This window comes from Gopherus evgoodei, chromosome 1 (genome assembly GCF_007399415.2).
Source record: "Gopherus evgoodei ecotype Sinaloan lineage chromosome 1, rGopEvg1_v1.p, whole genome shotgun sequence".
In the NCBI taxonomy this organism is placed as follows: domain Eukaryota; kingdom Metazoa; phylum Chordata; order Testudines; family Testudinidae; genus Gopherus; species Gopherus evgoodei.
The window spans coordinates 302,135,682-302,155,537 of record NC_044322.1 but is presented as its reverse complement, the minus strand read 5'-3'; the positions used below and the strand labels follow the sequence as shown (position 1 = coordinate 302,155,537).

Below are 19,856 nucleotides of genomic sequence, written 5' to 3'. Positions count from 1 at the left end.
ACAAATCCATGATAAACAGGGCGGATAAAATCAATGACATTAAAAAAAACACAAAAACTTTCAAATTTAATTGAAATACATTTGTCTTCTTAAAATAAACCTATTTACAAATTAAAATTTGCAGTGATGACAGTCTATTATCAGACCTACATTTATTATAATCTATTAAAATGATTTAATTAAAAACAATATGTTGTAGCACTCAACCCTCCTCAAATGTTAATGAGTTAAAGGGTGCCTGCTCTTTTAACTAAATACAGAATTGGGGAGGAAACATCTTTAACTTTCAATTCATGCCTTATTAATATACCACAGGGTATTGCAGTAAGTATCTACATTATTTTCAGACTTTACAAATGGGGTGAATAAGGTTGCCAACCCTCCTGGTTTTGCCATGGGTCTCCCAGAATCGGGCTTTATCTCCCAGAGGGTGCTAAAAGTCTGGCGGCACACAAAAGGCCCAGGGCTAAAGCAGGCTGCCTGCCTGCCCTGGCCCTGCGCTGCTCCCAGAAGGGGCCAGCACATCCCTGTGGCTCCTGAGTGGGGGTAGGGGTCTCTGCATGTTGCCTATGCCCCAAGTGCTGACTTTGCAGCTCCTATTGGCCAGGAACTGCGGCCAGTGGGAGGTGCGGCGGTGGTGTGCGAAGGAGGCAGTGCGTGGAGTCCCCTGGCCCCACGTACCTCAGGCAGCTCCCAGTTGACGGTGCAGTGGGGCTAAGGCAGGCTCTACCCCTGCAGCTCCCATTGGCCATAATTCCTGGCCAATGGGATCTGTGGAGTCGGCGCTCAGGGTGTGGGCAGTGTGCAGGGCATGGACATATCAGCCACTTCTGGGAGCAGCGCGGGGCCAGGGCAGGCAGGGAGCCTGCCTTAGCCCTGCTGCGCTGCTGACCAGGAACCGCCCGAGGAAAGTGCTGGCCAGACGGACCCTGCACCCCTCACCCCCTCCCGTACCCCAATCCTCTGCGCCAGCCCTGAACCCCCTCCTGCATCCAAACTCCTCCCAGAGATCACAACCCTCACCCCTTTCGGCACCCTAATCCCCACACTACCTCCTGCACCCCAAGCCCCTGCCCTAGGCTCAGCCAAGAACCCCCTCCCGCATTCCAAAACCTCTTGGCCTATCCCAGAGCCTGCACTCCAAACCCCTCCCCCAGCCAGGTGAAAGTGAGTGAGGGACAGTGGGAGAGGGGATGGAGTGAGCAGGGCAGGTCCTCGAAGAAGAGGCAGGGCCTTGGGGAAGGGCCGAGCAGAAGGCGGGGATGGGGCAAGAATGTTTAGGTTTGTGTGATCAGATGGTAACCCTAGGAGCAAATGCTGGTAATTTTATGTTTTTCCAAATATCAGTACTTTCGGTTTCTGTTGTGAAGAAAAGCTTTTCCTTTACTACATTTGGTTTCAATTAGCTGGCCGGTGCAAAGACAATATTTTCTTCATTTGGACTAGCTAAGTCAAAGTTGAAAAACTGACTGGGAATAGAAAACCAATAGAAAAGAAAAGGTTGGTTTCCTCTTCCAATCTATAAATAAAAAACATGCGAGAATGAGATCTACTAATTCTACAAGTGTGAAGTTGATGGGGCAGAAGTTTTCAAAGGTATTTAGGCACCTTAACATGCAGATAGGTGACTAGAGAGATTTTCAAAAGCATCTGAAGTTAGGCACTTCTGAAAATCCCACTGGGAGCCTATCTGCATCTTTAGGGACCTAAATATCTTTACGCAGGGGTCACGTTTCGTATTTTGTGTAGGCTAAACTTATTGGACTCAGCAGGGGCTTTGTGCATCCCTCCATTGTAGCCCACAAGCTGTGTGCCACTTTCACATCCTCCCCTTTCAGGAAATCCTTGCAACTTATCCCCCATAGGTAGGGCTCTGTGGCCCTTTCCCTCTATGCCTGTGGCTCTGTCTCTCCCTATCACATGCCAGGATCCTCCAATTTCCTCCTCTCACTACTAGGGTCTTTGTGACTCATTCCCTCCTACCCCGCATACCAGCGTCTCCCTTTCTCTCTTCCCCTCCCCCCCCATGCTATGGGATGTGTGCATGCCCCCATCCGTTCTCCCCATCCTCTACTGCTAGAATTCAGGTGTCAGCATGTTAAACTCTGTTAGGAGAATGTGCAGAGAGAAGTTGAGTATTGTTATGTCGGAAAGCTTTAATAGTACCATCAACCAGATCTTTGAGCTATAGACAGTTGCAGAGGTGCTTGAAGCAGAGGTTATGCTCACCAGATGGCAGGAGCTCCATGTGTCCTCTATTTTTTTCCCCTTTCAATTTTCCAATTTTCCAAAAATCAATAGGATTATGGCATTTCATGCCTAGAATATTCTCTGAATTTTTGGAATTGATCATATGTGGCATTCAAAAGTTATCACTTGACAGACAGACAGCAAGAAGTGCTGTTGATTATAAAGCGTAGACAAGTTTTTGGCTCAAAGAATGGCCCCTGTTGACCAGAAACAATCAGTTCAATTCACTAATTACAGTTAATTCCTCCTTTGTATAATAAATTAGTTATATTTTGAATTTAAAACTGTTTTGGTAAACCTTTTTTTCTGATGTATCCAGCAACTTTTAAGGTAGTTTTTCTTTAATTAATAACAATTTAAAAATGCTGTTTTTGTGCATTTTTAATTTTAATTTCCATTCACATGCAGATTGACACAAATCCCAAATAAAAAATTATCCTATAGTAAATAAGACATTTGTCGTTCTCCATTTTCTAACATAAGAAATTTAAAAATTAAGAATCTGAATAAATGTACATTGCGATGTATAATTGCTTAAATAAATGCAAATAGATACACTGTATCTTCCTGGTTAACAAAAATAAGTGCCAAATGTAGTGTAAAAAGGGTATATATTTGCCGTAGAACCTCAGAGTTATGGATACATCAGGAATGGAGGTTGTTCATAACTCTGAATACAACGTTATGGTTATTCTTTCAAAAGTTTACAACTGAGCATTGACTTAATACAGCTCTGAAAATTTACTATGTAGAAGAAAAATGCTGCCTCCCTCTTTATTTTATTTTATTTTTTTAAGTTTTTACATTTAACATAGTATTTGCTTTTTCCAGTAGTGTCTGCTGTTACCTGATTGTGTACTTCCGGTTCCAAATGATATACATCACTACCCTGATATAACGCTGTCCTCAGGAGCCATAAAATCTTACCACGTTATAGGTGAAACTGCGTTATATTGAACTTGCTTTGATCCGCCGGAGCATGCAGCCCTGGCCCCCAGGAGTGCTGCTTTACCGCGTTATATCCGAATTCGTGTTATATCGGGTCGCGTTATATTGGGGTAGAGTTGTATGTAGTTGACTGCTCATTTTGTAACTCTAGTGCTCGTAACTCTGAGGTTCTACTGTAGTTGCAAATCAGTGTTTTATTTTTATACCAAGCAATGAGAACTAACTGTTCTTTAGGAAAGTAATTAAAAAGTCCAAATATAAAACAAAATTAAAATTGATTATTTAAATGCAGGTTACCTGCTTGCTGATTTACAACATGTTTTAATATTAAATCAATCCACCCTAATGATAAATGCAACAAATGGCAACTTCTAAGAATGACTGAAATACAACCAATATTTAGGTGATTGGACCCATGTAACCATATCTTTCTGCTTAAGCATAAGTATTTTTTAAATTTTTTTCTTAAGACTCTTAACATTTAATATTGTCATTCATTTTATTGACTTCGGCTCTGAACAAGTGAATACTTAAGCATGCACGTAATTTTCAGCAAACAAGTAATCCTGTTGAGTTCAATGCGACTACTCATGTTCTGATAATAAAGATCATGCCTAAATGTTTTAAAAATTGAGGTCTTAGGGCCCTGTCATGCAAGGTGTTGAGTGTCCTCATCACCCTTTGATTTTAACAGTTCAGGGCACTCTGAAACTTTCAGGACTGGGCCCTTAAAGAGAATTAAGCGCTGTAGGTAGTTATTAACAAGATTTATCACTTCTAATTATAAGAGAGTGTTTTCTTCTGTAGTATTCTGAATTCCCCCAACAGGACACTGTCTGGATGGTTACTAAATATCAATTGCAACATTGGAGGGATTTAGAAATTAAAGAAATACTAATACTTTACTGTGATTTTTAGTTATGATCAAAAAGCTTTTTCATTGTCTGTATCAGGGGTAGTCAATAGGTGGACTTCAGGCCAAATCCAGATGGACCACAAAATCTTTTTATTTACTTATTGTCATAATTGTTGTTATTTTTATATTATTTTCTCTGGAATCTGGACCTTGACTATACCTTGACCAAGAAATTTGAATCTTGACAAAAAAAAAATGATTACCATTTGTCTATATTTTATAGAGGTTAAAGGAGAGATCCATAAAATTGTGTAAATAAACTTAACTAAGATGCAAAAAGTTGAGATGCACAGCTAAAATGTTTTCAACTTAAACTATTTTTTTCTTTTTTTATTTTGTGGTTAAGAATCTCTCAGCGAAAATTCCCAGAGTTTGACTCAGTGCTCAAAGTCTGTGATTGGAGTGAAAAGTTAACAATGCCAAGTCCCGAGAAGAAATTTATTTATGTTGTTTTGCCTTCTGGACATGGTGCTCACTGTACGTTTGTATACTTGGTTAACAATTTGTTAATATTGCAAAAACTCTCATCTTTCCCCTTTTTCAAAGTGTAACATATTTAACTGACATAACATCAGTTTTATGTACTCTATTACAGGAATGACATTTTTACATTTCAGTAAATTTGAATTAGTCAAAATTATAGAATATTAAATTAGATTTTTAGTTATTTATCTTTTGACTATGAGCTTACCCATCAGGAATTAATGCATGTACAGCAGTTCTTTAAAAAAACCCAATAAAATGGATAAATCATTATTTATGTCAAATTACTCTAAAGGGTACCATGGCACGAGATAGTCGTGATGGGAATAGTGCAGAAGGCTCTATAGCTTAGGACCACGATTTTCAAACGTTTATTACTATTATCAGGTGCTTATTTGAGAGAACTTTAAAAGAGGCAAGATTTCTAGAGGATAGGTGTTTGAGCTAACAGCACCATGGGTTAGCTTTTTTGGGGCACTGGTGGCAAGGCCTTCAACTCCAGATGTTGCTTCCATCCTGTTGGTCAGCAGTGTTGGGTCAGGGGACATTGGTGTTCGTTTTTTGATTTTTAGGTCTTTTGTTTGTTAACCTTTGAAATATTTCACATATAGCAAAATACAACTGTAGTGATCCTTTATATATTTTTAAAGACAACGTAACTCCCCAAACGTAACCAAAATTTAGCACACTGGGGAATTGAAACAAGTAAACGAGCAAATTCTATTTTCATACTGAATTGTATTTTTTTCTCTTTATTTATTGTTCTAAACACTTAATTTTCTTTGTCCATTATTAGATTTGCCAACTGCCATAAAAACTTTACTTGAAGAAGGACCTGGACTGCAAGATGCCAAACAATCACAGTTCATCGCTTTCAGAAGGTAGCAGAGCATGTATGCAGACTTTGAAAGAACTCTTGCTAGCATCTTTGTTCTAAAAATGTATAAAAATTGAGTAAAAGACACTGGTGGTGGTATTGGCGAAAATAGGCCAGTTATCTTCTCTCTGGCTTAGATTTATTTTTTTAATGTGGAATGTTGATAGCTTAGTTTTCTACTGCTAATTTATTTGGTTCCTTTTGCACTATGTACTTTGCCAGAAACTATCCACATGGGTGTTGTTCATGTTCATCCTGGGGACAAGTAGTTCTCTGCTCAAGGTGCTTTGAGGACATCAAAATTTCACATGCCAGTGGTATCAATCAAGTGATAACAGGCTATCTTTCAGACTTGAATTGGAACAGAGTTCCTTATTCAATTTCTGACTCCCAGTTTGTAGCCTTGACCAGTTTTATAATCTAATGAAGATGATTCTAGGTTTTCTAAATTCTTTATGATCCATTTTTCTTTCTTCACAATCTAGTCTCGTGTTAATCTTGTTAAACTGTTCTAGTGCTAAGCAAATAATCATTCTCTACAAGCTGAATTGTCTCTTACCCACCCATATCTCAGTTTTTCAGTTTTACATATTACATTACAAAACATTTTGTCATTGTCATTTTCATTTTCCAAATAATTGCTGGAGTATTCATTGTACCACACAAGGTAATCTACACTAGGAACGCTGTTGCAAGGGGTTGTGGCCTTATTTGTCTTTTCAGCCAGGTCTGTTGCTCCTAAGATTGGTTCATTGCCTGTGCACATTTCTTCAGATTGCAATGCATTTTTACTTATTTCTAGAACTGCGTTAATAGCTAAGTGGCTGGTAATTTAAAACCCCCCTCCAAAACCTTTTGCCTAGTGCAAATGAGACACAAAATCAATAGTTGAGAGGAGCTCTATTTCTGATTTTGCCTCAAGTTTCTTGTGTGACATTGTGCTACTCATTTAACCTCCCAAAGTGGGATAACATCTGCCTGACTCTCACAGGAGTGCTGTGACGCTAAATTAATTATTTGTAAAATGCTTTGAGATCCTCTAATGTAAACCATGTAATGTAAACTCAGAGTATTAAGATAAATTATTGATTTAACATCCAATAGGAACCAAGCCTGCAGCATTGTAAAGAAATTGTAAAGAAAGTTGATCTTATTCTGATGCTTTTCTTGGAGGTGTATATGGAAAGTCGGAGTTGTAAAAACTCCAAAGTATAAAACAGTAGTAGTGATTTATGGATATTTTACCTATATTTTATTTATATTGTGAACACAAAGTGTCTCTGAAATTGTTTTTAATTTCTCTGGTCTGCTTTGAAGAGGATCTTGCAGAATATTTATCATCACACTTAAGTCCTCTAAGTTCTAGCACACTGTTCTTGATTAAGCTCCATTTAAATGTACTATTTAGTAAATCTTGTGGGAATATAATCTGCAATGACAAGTTTTTAAGAAGTCTTAAGTCTCCAAGTTTCCAGAAAAGAAACATTAAAATGCTGGACTTCTTTTAGTTCCAAAGAGTCTATGGACAGACAAGCACTAATACCTGAATATACTCATTCTTGTTTTGCTGCGCTGTCTTGGAACCAAACCCAATTTACCTAGATATACTTTGCAAGCTGCTTGTCTTACTTCTTCTGGAATTAAAATAAAACAAAACTGTTCTTTTGCAGTAGCATCTTTTGAACTACCTCTGAATTAAAACACTTTTTGTAATGGTCCGTAGAAGATTGTCATTGCTAAAAATGTGTCCTCTTTGTTTGAACACACTTGTTTCTAGATAAATGTTCATTATTCTTTGTACATGCCTCGTGTTGCTAAGGTTGTGCCTCTTTCATGTTTGTAGGCAAGACTGTGATCTAATAAATGAACTCTGTTGTCAGCACTATTCAAAACATTTAACCAGGTAAGACAATGTTTTGAGTCTAAAGGTGTATAGTGTGTTACATTGCCTTTCCTCCCTTTATCTATCTTATTTTATGTTTTTAAATTGTTTCACACAATGGGTCAAAATTCTAAACACACCAAATGAAAATATTTTAAACTTTCAAAATTGGTTTTAGATATAATGTCTTTGGTGATTGTACTATGCCTTGTTTGGCATGTCCTCTAATTGCCACCTAAACAGCCAGCAGAAATGAGCATAAAGATTCCGTGACATTTCTGTAAGTTTGATGAAAACCCCTGGGTCTTGGCTAGTGATCCTCTCTCTCATTAAAAGAGGTGTTCATGTCCTAAAGCCAACATTTTTGCGAGCAATTGCTGATTATTAAAGTTGACCTGCAAACAGTTATTTAAAAAAAACTGAGGTAGTGCTATTTTTTTGTTGCTGTCACAGGACACACCTATCATACTCCTGCTACTTCCACAAACGCAGACCACTCTTGAGACCTTCTTATTGACAACACCGGCATATACTTTATTTACAGTGTCTCAGTCCCTCCACCAATGCAGATCAGTGCATCAACACCTTTGCAGTTTTCCAGCTTTCTGGTCTTTCCTGACAAGGGTTGGATTGAAGTGCCTCTACTCAGAGAACTCCCCTACCTGCCTCTCTCTCTCTCTTCCTTCCCCCCCCTTCTAACACCTTCCTGTGCTCTTTTAACCCCAGTTATCAGGCCTCCCTATGAGGCCCTCCCTGAGGAAACCTAACTGGTGCTGATAGTGACCAGAGTGCTGAAGCAAGGTCCACCTCTCAGTACTCTGTCACAGCTGCTTTATGTTTTTAGAGGTTCTGAAATGTGTGTCTTATACTTTTTTTTACCTTAGAAATATGAGCAATGTCAAGTGTGGTCTTCCTTGTTTTTTCTGTAGGTCTTTTTGGGGAATCTTAGAGATTCAACACCTTAATTGAAAGGTTGGGTTGCTGAATCTTTAACCTTTCTTCCAAATTTTTGCCACAAACTAAAAACAAAAAAACAAAAAAAACCCCACTGTTCAACTTCAAAGTCATAAAAGTAACCTGCAAATGTTTGGGGCTTTTTAAAACTGGGCACGTGCCTCTTTTTTCTTCTTGGCTTTACGGTGTACAAAGAAGGCATTAAAGGCTTTTTAAATGTTTTTTTTCCCCCAGCCCGCCTGTTGTTAGACACATCAGGAATGTCAAGTTTTTCCTCCTTTAGTTTTTCTGGAGGATGTTTTGGATGTCTGAGGGATGTTTACAACAAAAAAAGTTAAATAGTCTGACTGAAAATCCTTTTCTCTTTCAAGAACTTAGCTTTCATTCTCTTGCTTTTATGGCGTCAACCATTGCTACGGTTAAGATTTTGTCCTGGTTATTTTTAGTAAGTTACGGACAGGAAGCAAGCAATAAACAAAAATTCACTGAAGCCTGTGAACTGTGCGTGGCTTGTATTAAAAACAACATGGTGGCAGGGGGGTGGGTGGAACTGACAGTCCAAGTGGTGGGTTGGCTCTGAGCCCTGCCACTGGGGGTGTGTGTCAGGAGGGGGAATCCAGCCCCCACCATAGCCACGGGAGCTGAACCCTAACAAGTCTTGGGAGGTTCGTTAAAGTCACAGAATCTGTGACTAAATCTTATCCTTACATTGCACTTGTTCTCCAGTCACCATAATCTTTTAAGAAATGTAGGATCTACATTTTTAATGACAGAGACTGCAGGGGGTGTGGGGAGGGTGTCAAAATGGTTTGACTCTTTTTACACACAAAACCCCAAAATAGGGTACAAACTATATAAATATTTTCTTTTGCTATTTACATGTACTTTTAATGGCTGCCATACTTACTTAAATCATGATATGGCTTTGCAAAGCTGCTTGGGGTTTCTAGATCTGGATCCTTTCTGTCTTCTGATTTAAAATGTGTATATGACTTCAACTTTTGTGAAACATTTTCTTCTGGCACAGGAGTGCCAGACTCATTCTGTGCAAGTGGACTGAACTCCATTTTTAATTGACTGGGGGCTAGAGTATAAATTTAGACTATAGATTAAGGGTAGTATATAGTTCTATCTCCTGTTGGTATAAGTGAGAGAGAGGACTGCATAAACTGCTTGGGTAGATTATGATCTCTGTGTAGTAACCAAACTTCTAATTATTGTTTGTCCAGTGGGAAAATATGCTCACCTTTTAGGATGATTCCTGTTCCTGCTCATTGCCCCTCTTCAGTCCCAAACCACCTGTCTATCTCCTCTCATTACTTGCCTTTCTTCTCTGTGCATGACATTTCTCTCCTGGAGACAAGTTCTTTCCACTCTCTTCTCTATGCCAGCTGCTAAAATGATCAGTTACGAAATAGTAATGACTTCAGCATTAACCCTTCAGTGAGATAGAAGGAAGCAGGAGAGTTCTTACCTCTTAGGACCATCTGAAGTGATGGCTCCTTCATAGAGTCAGGAAGCCAACACTGCATTTGTTTATATTTGGAAAGTTATCTTCACAATCACGAAGGCTAGCAATTTTATTTTTAAATGAAAGGTTAGTGTGCATATCTGAATTGGTCATGTGAGCCACACAAACACATTGAGTGAGTTGCAAATAAATATTTGTTTTATTTAATTTTTTTCCCCTCCTGATTCAGAAACCATAAAAATCGACTGGTGTTCCAATGTGATGACAAAATTTGTTCCACAAGGAATGCCTATCTCAAGGACCTTCTTCCAAAAAATAACACAGCTTGCACAAGGGAAAGTGACTCTCAGAATCCTAATCAATGTGAATGCAGCGGGTGTTGTAGAAGAAAAGCCTTCCTGAGTGGACAAAAGCCACCTACTGATCTTGGGGGCAGTGCTGAGGATGACAGACGATTGTGCAATGGAGAAATATTTTTCATAACAGATGTATGTATTATTTTGAAAGATTAATAATTAATTGTTAGGATTTACCACAAAAAATCTGGCTACAGTCTTCATTGAGGCACAGTTCCTCCTAGCCCACAGTGGACATTTGACATCACACAATTTTCATGTGATTCATCATTCTTGTCACTAGAAAGAACTAGTATTGCAATAGCAGAGATTTTGGCAGAATGTTGTGAGGAAACTTCTTCGGCACCTGGCCTGACTTGTCCAGTGCTGTGAACCCATCGCTGTTATGAATATCAGACATTCACATTTGAAAGAAAATTTTAATTCCAATATATATGGTATTTATCTTTAGGACAAATACTGAGTTAAATACCTGAAAACTGGCTTGTCCCTCTAGGGTTTGAGGGAAATGCTGAGGAAGGAGGGTTTATGGCTGCCAGGTAGTGGATTTCACAACAATTCAGGGGCAGGGAAGGACAAAATTGCATCAGTATCATTCTGCGCTCACCTCCAGCGGCTGTTGCGGCTTTGTATCTAGTTGGTGCTGCCAACATGAGAATTAGGAGCCTTGACCTGCCCCTGCCCAGCCTGCCCCACAGTGGCCCCTGCAGGACTGAGGTAAATACTGCAATGCTGACTGGAAAGGAGATATGAGAAGTCTGGGAAGGGGCAATTGGTCCCCTGCCTGTAGTAAATGAGGCCCTTGCAGGTAGGGACAGCAATTAGAAACCAGATCTTCTGGGGACTAGTAGCTGGAGTGGAGACAAACCTGAATAGACAGCAAGTTATTTCCTCACAAGGTATTTGTTTTGAAATAGAAGTCTCAGTTGACTCCTCCCCTGTCATCATATATGCTTTCTTTGGGTTAAGCCTATTGTGCAGTTATATTGTTATTGAAAGAATTGGATCAGTTAATATGATTCCATAGCTACAGCCCTTAAACTGTGTACATGTTGATCTGCTTTCTACTACAACCTGGTCATGAAGTCTCCTCACATGCTGGTTCTATAGGATGTAGAAGTCAATAGGTGTCGTTTATTGACCATCAGCAGCACATATGGCTCCAGATTCACTGTGGTGTATGAGGCACTGAGGAGAGAGTGTCAAATAAGGCATGCATGGGCCAGAACTATTCACACATTTCAGGTAAGAACTGTAATTCAGCACAGTTATGTCAACCAGTAAAAAGCCTGACTACAGTGTTGCTCTGTAATTTCACGGGACAAATTTGGTTTAAGGAACACCCTTAAGATATAAAGTCCTTGAATATGAACTTAGGAACAACTCTGGGGTGTGAGGGAAGGAAGTGGTGTGATACTAGCTCTTTGGTTTACCCTCCCACTGGGATTAGCTGAGTAGCTTTGCAGTAAATCTGAATGAAGGCAGTGATTGATCCAATGGAAAACAACTTAATATTCAATAATACTTAAAAAAATAAGTTACACAAGTTGACTAGTCTAAAGCAAATTCAATGATAGACATCCAGTATTATGAAGCATTAGTTACTCCATTTTCTGTAGCCAAGTGGGATGTGTGAATGTAATTGACTTTTGTTGTTGTTGTGGACATGGAAATTGAAACAAACTTGAGAAGCCACTGCCATTCCTATGAGAAACTAAAACTTTGAGAATTTAGGCAAAGAAGAATCTCCTTCATTTATAGACTTGTACAGAATCCTGCCTTCTAGTTCAACTTTGTCTACATACTAGTATACACATATGTAAATAACTTATACAGCCCAAAATTCATGCCCATACTTCTGTAGTTAACTGATTGTACTTCTCTAGTAAGCCCGCGTTTCTTGTTATTTTAAATACTTTTAATTTGTTAAGAGTTCTTAAAAATCTGTGTGTGTTTCAGGGTTCAGAGGAAAAAACAATTGTCTATGTAGTTGGGAATGCAGGCCCACAGCACTGGCAGCATGTATACACAGCTGTAACTCGAGGATGCTGCCGGGTTTATATTGTGGCTGAAGAGACTCAACTCAGGAAAGCAGTTACTACGAAGAGCTTTCCCAGAAAAACTCGCTTACAACAACGTTTAAAAGAGACCTTTTCAGAAATGAGTAACTCTCCAGAACAAATGTCATCTCACCTAAAGGGTTGTTGGCAAAGTCAAGGGCATGATACTCAACCTGGTCCTATTTCAGTAACTGAGGATATTCCCCTCTCTTCTGTACTTGTTGAAGATGACTTCATTAAAGCAGAAGAGTCTGCAGTTCTTAATGACATACCAACTAATAATGGACAGTGGAGTACTGCTGAACTGGCCAGTGCAGGTAGTGAGACTCCTGTTAAATCAAATGGATGTAAAAGACCAGGCAGTTTTACAGATAGTTGTGAAAGTCCTTCAAAAGTTACTATGGTAAGAAACCCTTTAAAGAGTATTTAAAATAAAACTTTTGCATAGAGCTGGTTGAGAATTCAACTAAACATTTTGGCAGAAAATACAGTTTAGTCAAAACCTAAAGAAAAGTTTTGGAATATATCAGTTTAATTAATCTTTTGTTGGGAAAGTTTCCTCAGATCTCATATAGAATGAATGAGAGGATGAAGCTTGTCATAAAGTCTGAGTAATTAATGGTTACTGTTTAAACTAGCGGTGATCTTAGAAGTAATATTGGATAAACTTTTATTGATTGCACTGGCTCTTTGAGTTGCTCAAAATGCATTAATAATTGATGGCTATAAACAACAAAAATTGTAGGGGCTGACTTGCTGGGCAAAAGTACAATATTAATATAAACCATGCAAATTTCTTTTATACACATTGAATTGTTAGATAATTAACATTTACAAAGACACTCTCTCCTGGGGTTTGCCACTTGTATATTGTTTTTTGAAAATAATTTCTAAACTACCTCTGTCATTAGTGAAAATCTTTTTTTGAAAATAATCCTTGTGTTGCATAGTAACACTTTACTATATTTTAAGTGCTATTTCTAGGCCTCATCACTCTCTTCTTGTTCAACAGGTAAATAATGAAGACTCACCTCTTGGGTCAACCCGCCTTCAGAATCTGACTTTGAGGAGCCCAACTCCCAAGCAGCTTTTTGGACCTTAACAATCAAGTACATTAATTAATATGACACTTAGATATGTTACACAACTCCAAATAAGGTCTTGGAACAGAGAAATAAAGTGTGCAGTCATAATTTTTTAAATATGTTGCAAGTTTTTTTAGGAGCATCATTTTTAATATGGACTTTTTATATTCAGAATTTTGCTTGTATTTAGCAGAAGATATGGCCAACTTTTTCTTGAAGGCTAAGATGTCTGTATATTAGCTTTTATTTGTTCAGCTACATTAGGACCTCAAAGCATCTATTCAAAGTTTAAAGATCTGTTGTTCAGAAGAAGGGAATTTCTTGGCCCATAGTATTTAAGCCTATATAAATTGTTGATGCAACACAAAGTATTATGGTTTGATGATAATGGCAGTCAGTGCATACCCATGTATTTTGACTAAAGACTTACAATGCAGATTTTTCTTCTGTACCCACATCCTCTAGGTAACTTCATGGAAGTTTGGGCGTGGCAAATAAGTACTAACTAGTCTATTGCTACCATGCAGGATAATGAAGTTGGGTCAAATCTTGCTCTGAACAGATTGTAATGAAAAATAGAGCTCTTAAAGTGTGGTCAAGTGCCAAATGTGAATTCCTTTTAATATCCTGGCTAATTACTTCGCTTGATGCACTGGAAGTTTTCGGATAGGGAAAATGTGCAAATTTAAACTTCTAATTAATATATACTGAAATTTGGATGGCTAATATTTGTCTAGCACAATGGGGTCCTGGTTCATGACTGGGACTCCTAGGTTCTGGAATAATACTTTGCATATTTCATCATGGATTATTTAAAATCCCAATATTTGCCTAAAGAGGCTTGCATTTCTTGTCCTACCTACATTTGTGGTAGAAATACTTAAAAAGTAAAATAAGATCGTGAAATGTGAGATCTCTGCAATAGTTTGTAAATATGCTATTTTTCCTGCTGTCCAATACATGTAAATACCTTCTTGTTGTTAAGAATATTGTCTTTAAATCACTGTTTATTCCATTTTATACAGTTTTTTCCATACAAATATTTGCAAGTTCGAGTTCCCAAAATCCATACATAGATGATAAATATCATGCTATTAAAGTATTAAATTTGTACAAAAATACTTTACAGTTTAATACTTATTTATTACAAATAAAAATACATATTTAAGTGACTCATGAACTTTGTTTTTACATGATTTGGGGTTAAATTTCATATTGACTGATCTTTTGGCAGTGCTGAAACATGAATGAAACATTACGCTTGTGTGTGCAGGGCAGGTGAGCTTGTTCATATAAAGGAAAACAGCATGGGGGATAGTCTTCCTAAACAATTTATATTGACCCAAAACAAATCTGGTTGTAAGATAATTGTAGAGTCTTCATATCTAATCAATTAATACAAATTCAGTATCTTTATATTCACCAGATAACAATAATTACCAATGACAACTTGAATACTGGAACAAATCAAAGCAGCTGCTGGTGAGCATTAAAAGCAACTGGCAGCATTTTATTGCTTCAAGGGGGGTGGGTAGGAAAGAATGTGTCATATTTGTAAAATGTATGTACAATTCAAATTTCTAAAAACTTGTAAGGGTAAATATGAGAAGGCTGAAAACAAAGCCTTTTTAAATGGACTTCATAAATCTATTAGTAACCCTCAAGAAACTGTTTTATTAGTAAATAAAAATTTAGATTTGTATGTCCTTGTAAAATTCATTCAAATGACAATGATTCATACATCAGTCCTCCATTGCTGCTAGTAGTTGATATAATATAAACATTTCCACTTAACTTTTTAAAAAAACAACAACCCTTTAATTTGATTTAAATAACTCGTTTGTTTTACTTGTATTCAGTAATCCTTCATCAGAAGTTTCCCACTACCTAAAACATCTCTGCTTGAAATGAATCTTACCGTTCCAAGACACATTCTGTCTAGTATTTCCATTGCATAGGGAATAATGGAACTGCTAATAAAATTGTAGCACAGTTTGATCACCACACACTGCAGCTTCCTATGTGCATCTTTGCTAAAACACTTGAACAGCACTTAGTGTGATGGCTGCAGCACAACCAGCAGAGCAATGGTTCACAAAACACTACTCTAACAGTATTGGGGCAGCATACCCCTATCTCATGATCCCCCTCACTCAGTAGCCAGCTAGCTTTATTTAAAAGAAAAAAAACAAAATCCAGACACCTGTGGAAAAAGAGAGTAATCCTATTTTTTCTAGTCAAAAACTAATGATGTGGTTAAGACAGGAAGGAGCAATTCAGTCTCTTTTAAAGTTCTCCCTTTCTGCTACTTCAGGAAAAAAAATAAGGCCATTAGCCATTTTCTTTACTCAATATCATTCTGACATCAGGCTTAGTTTGGAATGGCACCACTCAGTGGCCATCACATTAAAAACCAAACTCGATTTTTAAAGTAATCCATGAACTACCACAAGCCTTGAGAGGGATAGTCAGACCCTCTGGGCTTTTTAATGCCACAAGACATATGTGCCTCAAGTGTCAAAGAAATCTGAGAAGGGGATTTAGCACCATATACTGTCTTTCATTTCAGAGTGTCCCACTAAAATAACGTGTTGCTATATTGTGTTTGTAGGGTCTCGTGTCTCCACACTAGCAGTATGTCCGGTTTGTTGAAGGAAGGCATTATTTTGGTCATTCCATTCTCCACCTGCTAAAGTTTGTTGATCTGAGGTTACCTTCTGAGAGGCCAGTGGGTTTCTGCTAATAACCAATTCCAGTTTATTGCCAGATTCTGCTATGAGAGGCACAACTAGACAGCAGTCAAAATCTCTGGTACGAACATGATTTACCTGAAAGGTTTAAAGTGTTGGTTTAGTTTTATTACTGTTTTAGATGTAGAAAAGAAATCAACAGAACACAAGTACCTAAGAAACACAGATGTTATCTAAAATATTACTAGAATATGTTAGTGGCCCTGTAGATGAAGTAAAGAAAATGCGACATGGTTTAAGGAGAACAGAAAACTTTTTTCTAATCAATATTTACCATACTGCAGTTAATGCTAGTACAGATCATGTGGTCATGATTATCGAATAAACATGACTTATTTCTCACTTGCACTATGTTCACTAATATAACAGTCCTCTTAAGCAGTTTTCCAGAAGTGTGTCTTATGAATAATTAAAACATTTATATTGAAAGTGGTTGGAGAGAAAAGTTTAAAAAATAATTTCCAACCCATTTTAGACCCTAGTTTCAAAAGAAATGTAGTAAGGTCTGCTAATGTGGTAGTTGGTATCTGGTGAGAGCAAGGACTGCATCGATCAGATATGTGACTGACTACTCAGTCATAGACCACATACAGCAATATCAAGAGCAAGAACAATGAGCACCCCAAACTGAGGAAGATCATACCACAGGAAAGTTGGAAATTTCTGCTTGACAGTAAGCATTTCTTACTCCTGGGGGAATTCTGCTCATGTGCATAATTTATGTCCTCTGCAGAAAAATGACTTTCTAACAGGGAAACTACCAGAGCAGTCATGTGACCCTCCCCAGCACTATGTTTCAGGTGTGCAGGGCAGCCAGCAGAGTGGTAGATCACTGTGGGGTGGGGGCAGGATTGGGGAAGGACCCGGCTGGTGGCGTCTACCCTGTGCTGGGCTCAGCTGCGGAGGACAGGACTCTGACTTCCTCTTCCACTGCATGGCATCTGGGGCCAGGTCCGACCCACTCTCTGATTTCTCCACCGGTTGCAGGAAGCTCTGCAAACTCTTCACTCCCCCCATCCCTCCCACTTCCTGCACCCATTGCTCCTCAGCTGCAGGTGGAGGGAACCCTGTACAGGGACCTGCTCCCTCATCTACCCAACCCCTGGGCATCCAGACCCCTCATACAGAGGCCTCCCTCCCGCACTTAAAACCCTCCCAATGAGCACCACTCCCCCTGCACCACCCCAACAAGCCACCCACACCCAGATCCCCAACCTACTGAGCCCCACTCCCAGACCCCCCACACACACCTGGTTGAGCCCAAACCACATTCACCTGGACCCTCTGCACAGTCCCATTATCATTGCAGCCAGATCACCCCGCTCCCAGATTGCCCCACACCTGGACCCCCCACACACACGCTAAGCCCCTCCACACTTGAATCCTGCGCTGCTGAGCCTGCCTGCCCACACCTGGTGCGCCTGACACAGAGAGGCAGGGCCCTGAGGTGTTTCTGGGGTGGCCCAGTCATTGCGCTGTGTCAGGGCTGAGTGGGAGCAACTGCAGAGTGATCTCTCACCTCTGTGCAGCCAGTGGCCTGTGTTCCTCAATGCCATGCTGGTGCCTCCACATTTATTTGACAAATAACATTTGCAGAATTCTGCAGCATTTTAAAATACTGTGTGCAGAACGTCCCCAGGAGTAATTTGTACACCACCTTGGTGTTTTGAAGTATCTGACTTTATAAAATAGTGTTATCTTGGCATTATAGAAAATCTAGCTTAGCTATCTGTAGAGTTTAAAATGTGGTGGTACTAACTTTTCTCATCTGGATGTCTGACTGATTTCCGTTAACTACTATGAAGCAGGATAACTGAGATACACACTATTGTACCAGTAAACATGTTTAAGATTCTAAAAAGTTGCACTTATTTTCTAGAGCGTGGTATAAACAGAATATGGGTAATATGGTCATTCCAAACACATGACAATAAAAACATTATACTCTGTTAAACCATCACGTGTACATTTTATATATAAATCCCATACAACATTTATCACATATACCTTTTACAAAGTAAACTGCATACGAAGTACGGATAGTGTTACCTGTAAAAGTCTGTCATATGGCTTCAAACCACCTAGATCTCCAGGTCCAGCTGGTCTAATGTTTTTAACATATATGCCTTTTTCCAACAAACCATCTGAGACACTGAATCCAAAGTCCTCTATGTCTGACTCCTTGTACAAAGTTACCTGTTGAAATAATTTAAAAATAACAAAAGAAAAGATTTTTCTGCATTTTGTGCATACTATCACAGGTTTTTCTCTGAATGTTTATTCCATACTAGAATGATCATTTCCCTATTATTTTGCATTTCTAATTTGGAATGTCATTTGTGAAGTTCTTTTTGGAAAATAGTTAGGAGAATATTAATAATGTTTTGGTATATTTCAATAATAATCCTGACTCACCTCGTTAATTAACTTTTTTACCCTGTCTCCTTGGACACATTTTCTAGCCTTATTCTGTTTAGTTTCTCTGTCATCTTATTCTCTGATTGCCCAGATCATTAGATACATGAATTAGAGTGCTTTGCTCATCGGTTTTTGTTATGTACTTAGTACCTTTAAGATGTAGTACTTGGGTGTAGGCTAAATAACTGTGTTGTCACGTGTTTTGATAGTTTTAGACTATCCCTCTATTATTAACTTCAACAAATTCAGTGTGAATGATAAATGTAAGAGGCCATGAGCTGAGCTTGCATTTTAAGCTTCAGGTTTCCACATAGCAAAAAGCCTTTGAGTTGCAGAGCTCTTAACTGTCTAAAGTGGACCTGCATAACTTTCTTGTAGGGAGCAGATTTACAGTTGGGGTTGCTGGGTCTGAGCATTGTTAACAAAGAGTTTGTTTTTAGGAATCCTCATAGGAAAGTCTGGTGTCAAGTAATAGAATGAACTAAACGACATTGCATTAGCATTCAGCTCTATATTGATTTTTCTGTAGCTTCCACGGCAATAATTCCTACTGGCCAGGTTAATAGTAGCATTAGCAAGCTCCATTCCAGCATGCTTAGCCAGATGCTAAAATAAGATCTTTCTCAAGGTATAGCTGAGATTGCCCCAGTCAGAAAGGGTAGTCGGTGATAGGAGAGTATCTAAAATGTACGAACAAAAGCTTGTAGAATTAAGTATTTTTGGGGAAAGGAGAAAATTGAAAGTTTCTCTAGAGTCCTGAAGATGGCTTATTTTATCCTGCATTGTGGTTGTCATTCTTCTGATTGCAGCAGACTCAATGAGACTTCTTTTAGGGTATATCTCGCTGTGCAGAAAGGTTGTGTGTTTGAGTTAGCTTAATATGATTGAAAAGCCCCATTGAGATGCACAATAACGTGAAAAACCATGTTACCTACCCATGTTGCAGCCTAGGCTCTTCTCTAGCTAATAAATGTTCTTGGTCGACTGCTTTCACATGTCCATTCTACTGTAGGGGTGTGTGCACCTCAAGCACAGTTGCCAGAATTTTTTCCGTTAGGGGTATCCATTGGATCAGCTCCAGCACCCTCTGGTGCTGCACGTTCATAGCACTGGTATAAAAGGCCCTGCCTAGCCCGCGCCCCCTCAGTTCCTTCTTACTGCCCATGATGATTGCTAGAACTACTCTCATTTCTCAGGCAAACTTCCCAGTGGCTTTCCTCACTTATTTCTCTTATTTCCAGTGTACATAGTTGTTGGATGCCTTCACACTTAGCGAGGTTCATCCGCTCCCTGGTGCCAGTGCCAGTGCATGCCTCAGTTACCGGGCTTAAAGACCTGCACTTCCTGTGGCAAGCTGATGCCATTGAGCGACCTGCAGTCAAGTTGTCTCAAGTGCTTGGGAGAGT

At 38.9% G+C, this 19,856-nt stretch overlaps 2 protein-coding genes across 14 annotated transcripts in view; one reads left to right on the top strand and one right to left on the bottom strand.

Moving 5' to 3' along the window:
* Nucleotides 1-14,454, top strand: part of HELB (DNA helicase B) — a 37,810-nt gene extending 23,356 nt beyond the window's left edge. Inside the window, exons 7-13 of the mRNA XM_030548804.1 lie at nt 4,461-4,591; nt 5,394-5,478; nt 7,318-7,377; nt 10,011-10,269; nt 11,248-11,382; nt 12,097-12,600; nt 13,210-14,454. Of these exons, the coding sequence (XP_030404664.1) occupies nt 4,461-4,591; nt 5,394-5,478; nt 7,318-7,377; nt 10,011-10,269; nt 11,248-11,382; nt 12,097-12,600; nt 13,210-13,299 (1,264 nt within the window). The 3' untranslated portion in view covers nt 13,300-14,454. The remainder of the gene's footprint in view (nt 1-4,460; nt 4,592-5,393; nt 5,479-7,317; nt 7,378-10,010; nt 10,270-11,247; nt 11,383-12,096; nt 12,601-13,209) is intronic.
* Nucleotides 14,455-15,083: 629 nt separating this feature from the next.
* The window catches only part of GRIP1 (glutamate receptor interacting protein 1), a 583,767-nt gene continuing 578,994 nt past the window's right edge, over nt 15,084-19,856 (bottom strand). For all 13 annotated transcript variants that reach the window (XM_030548793.1, XM_030548789.1, XM_030548792.1 and 10 more), the window contains 2 exons: nt 18,082-18,228; nt 15,084-16,110 (listed from right to left, as the gene is read on the bottom strand). In XM_030548793.1, coding sequence (XP_030404653.1) covers nt 15,877-16,110; nt 18,082-18,228 — 381 coding nt within the window. In that variant the 3' untranslated portion in view covers nt 15,084-15,876. The remainder of the gene's footprint in view (nt 16,111-18,081; nt 18,229-19,856) is intronic.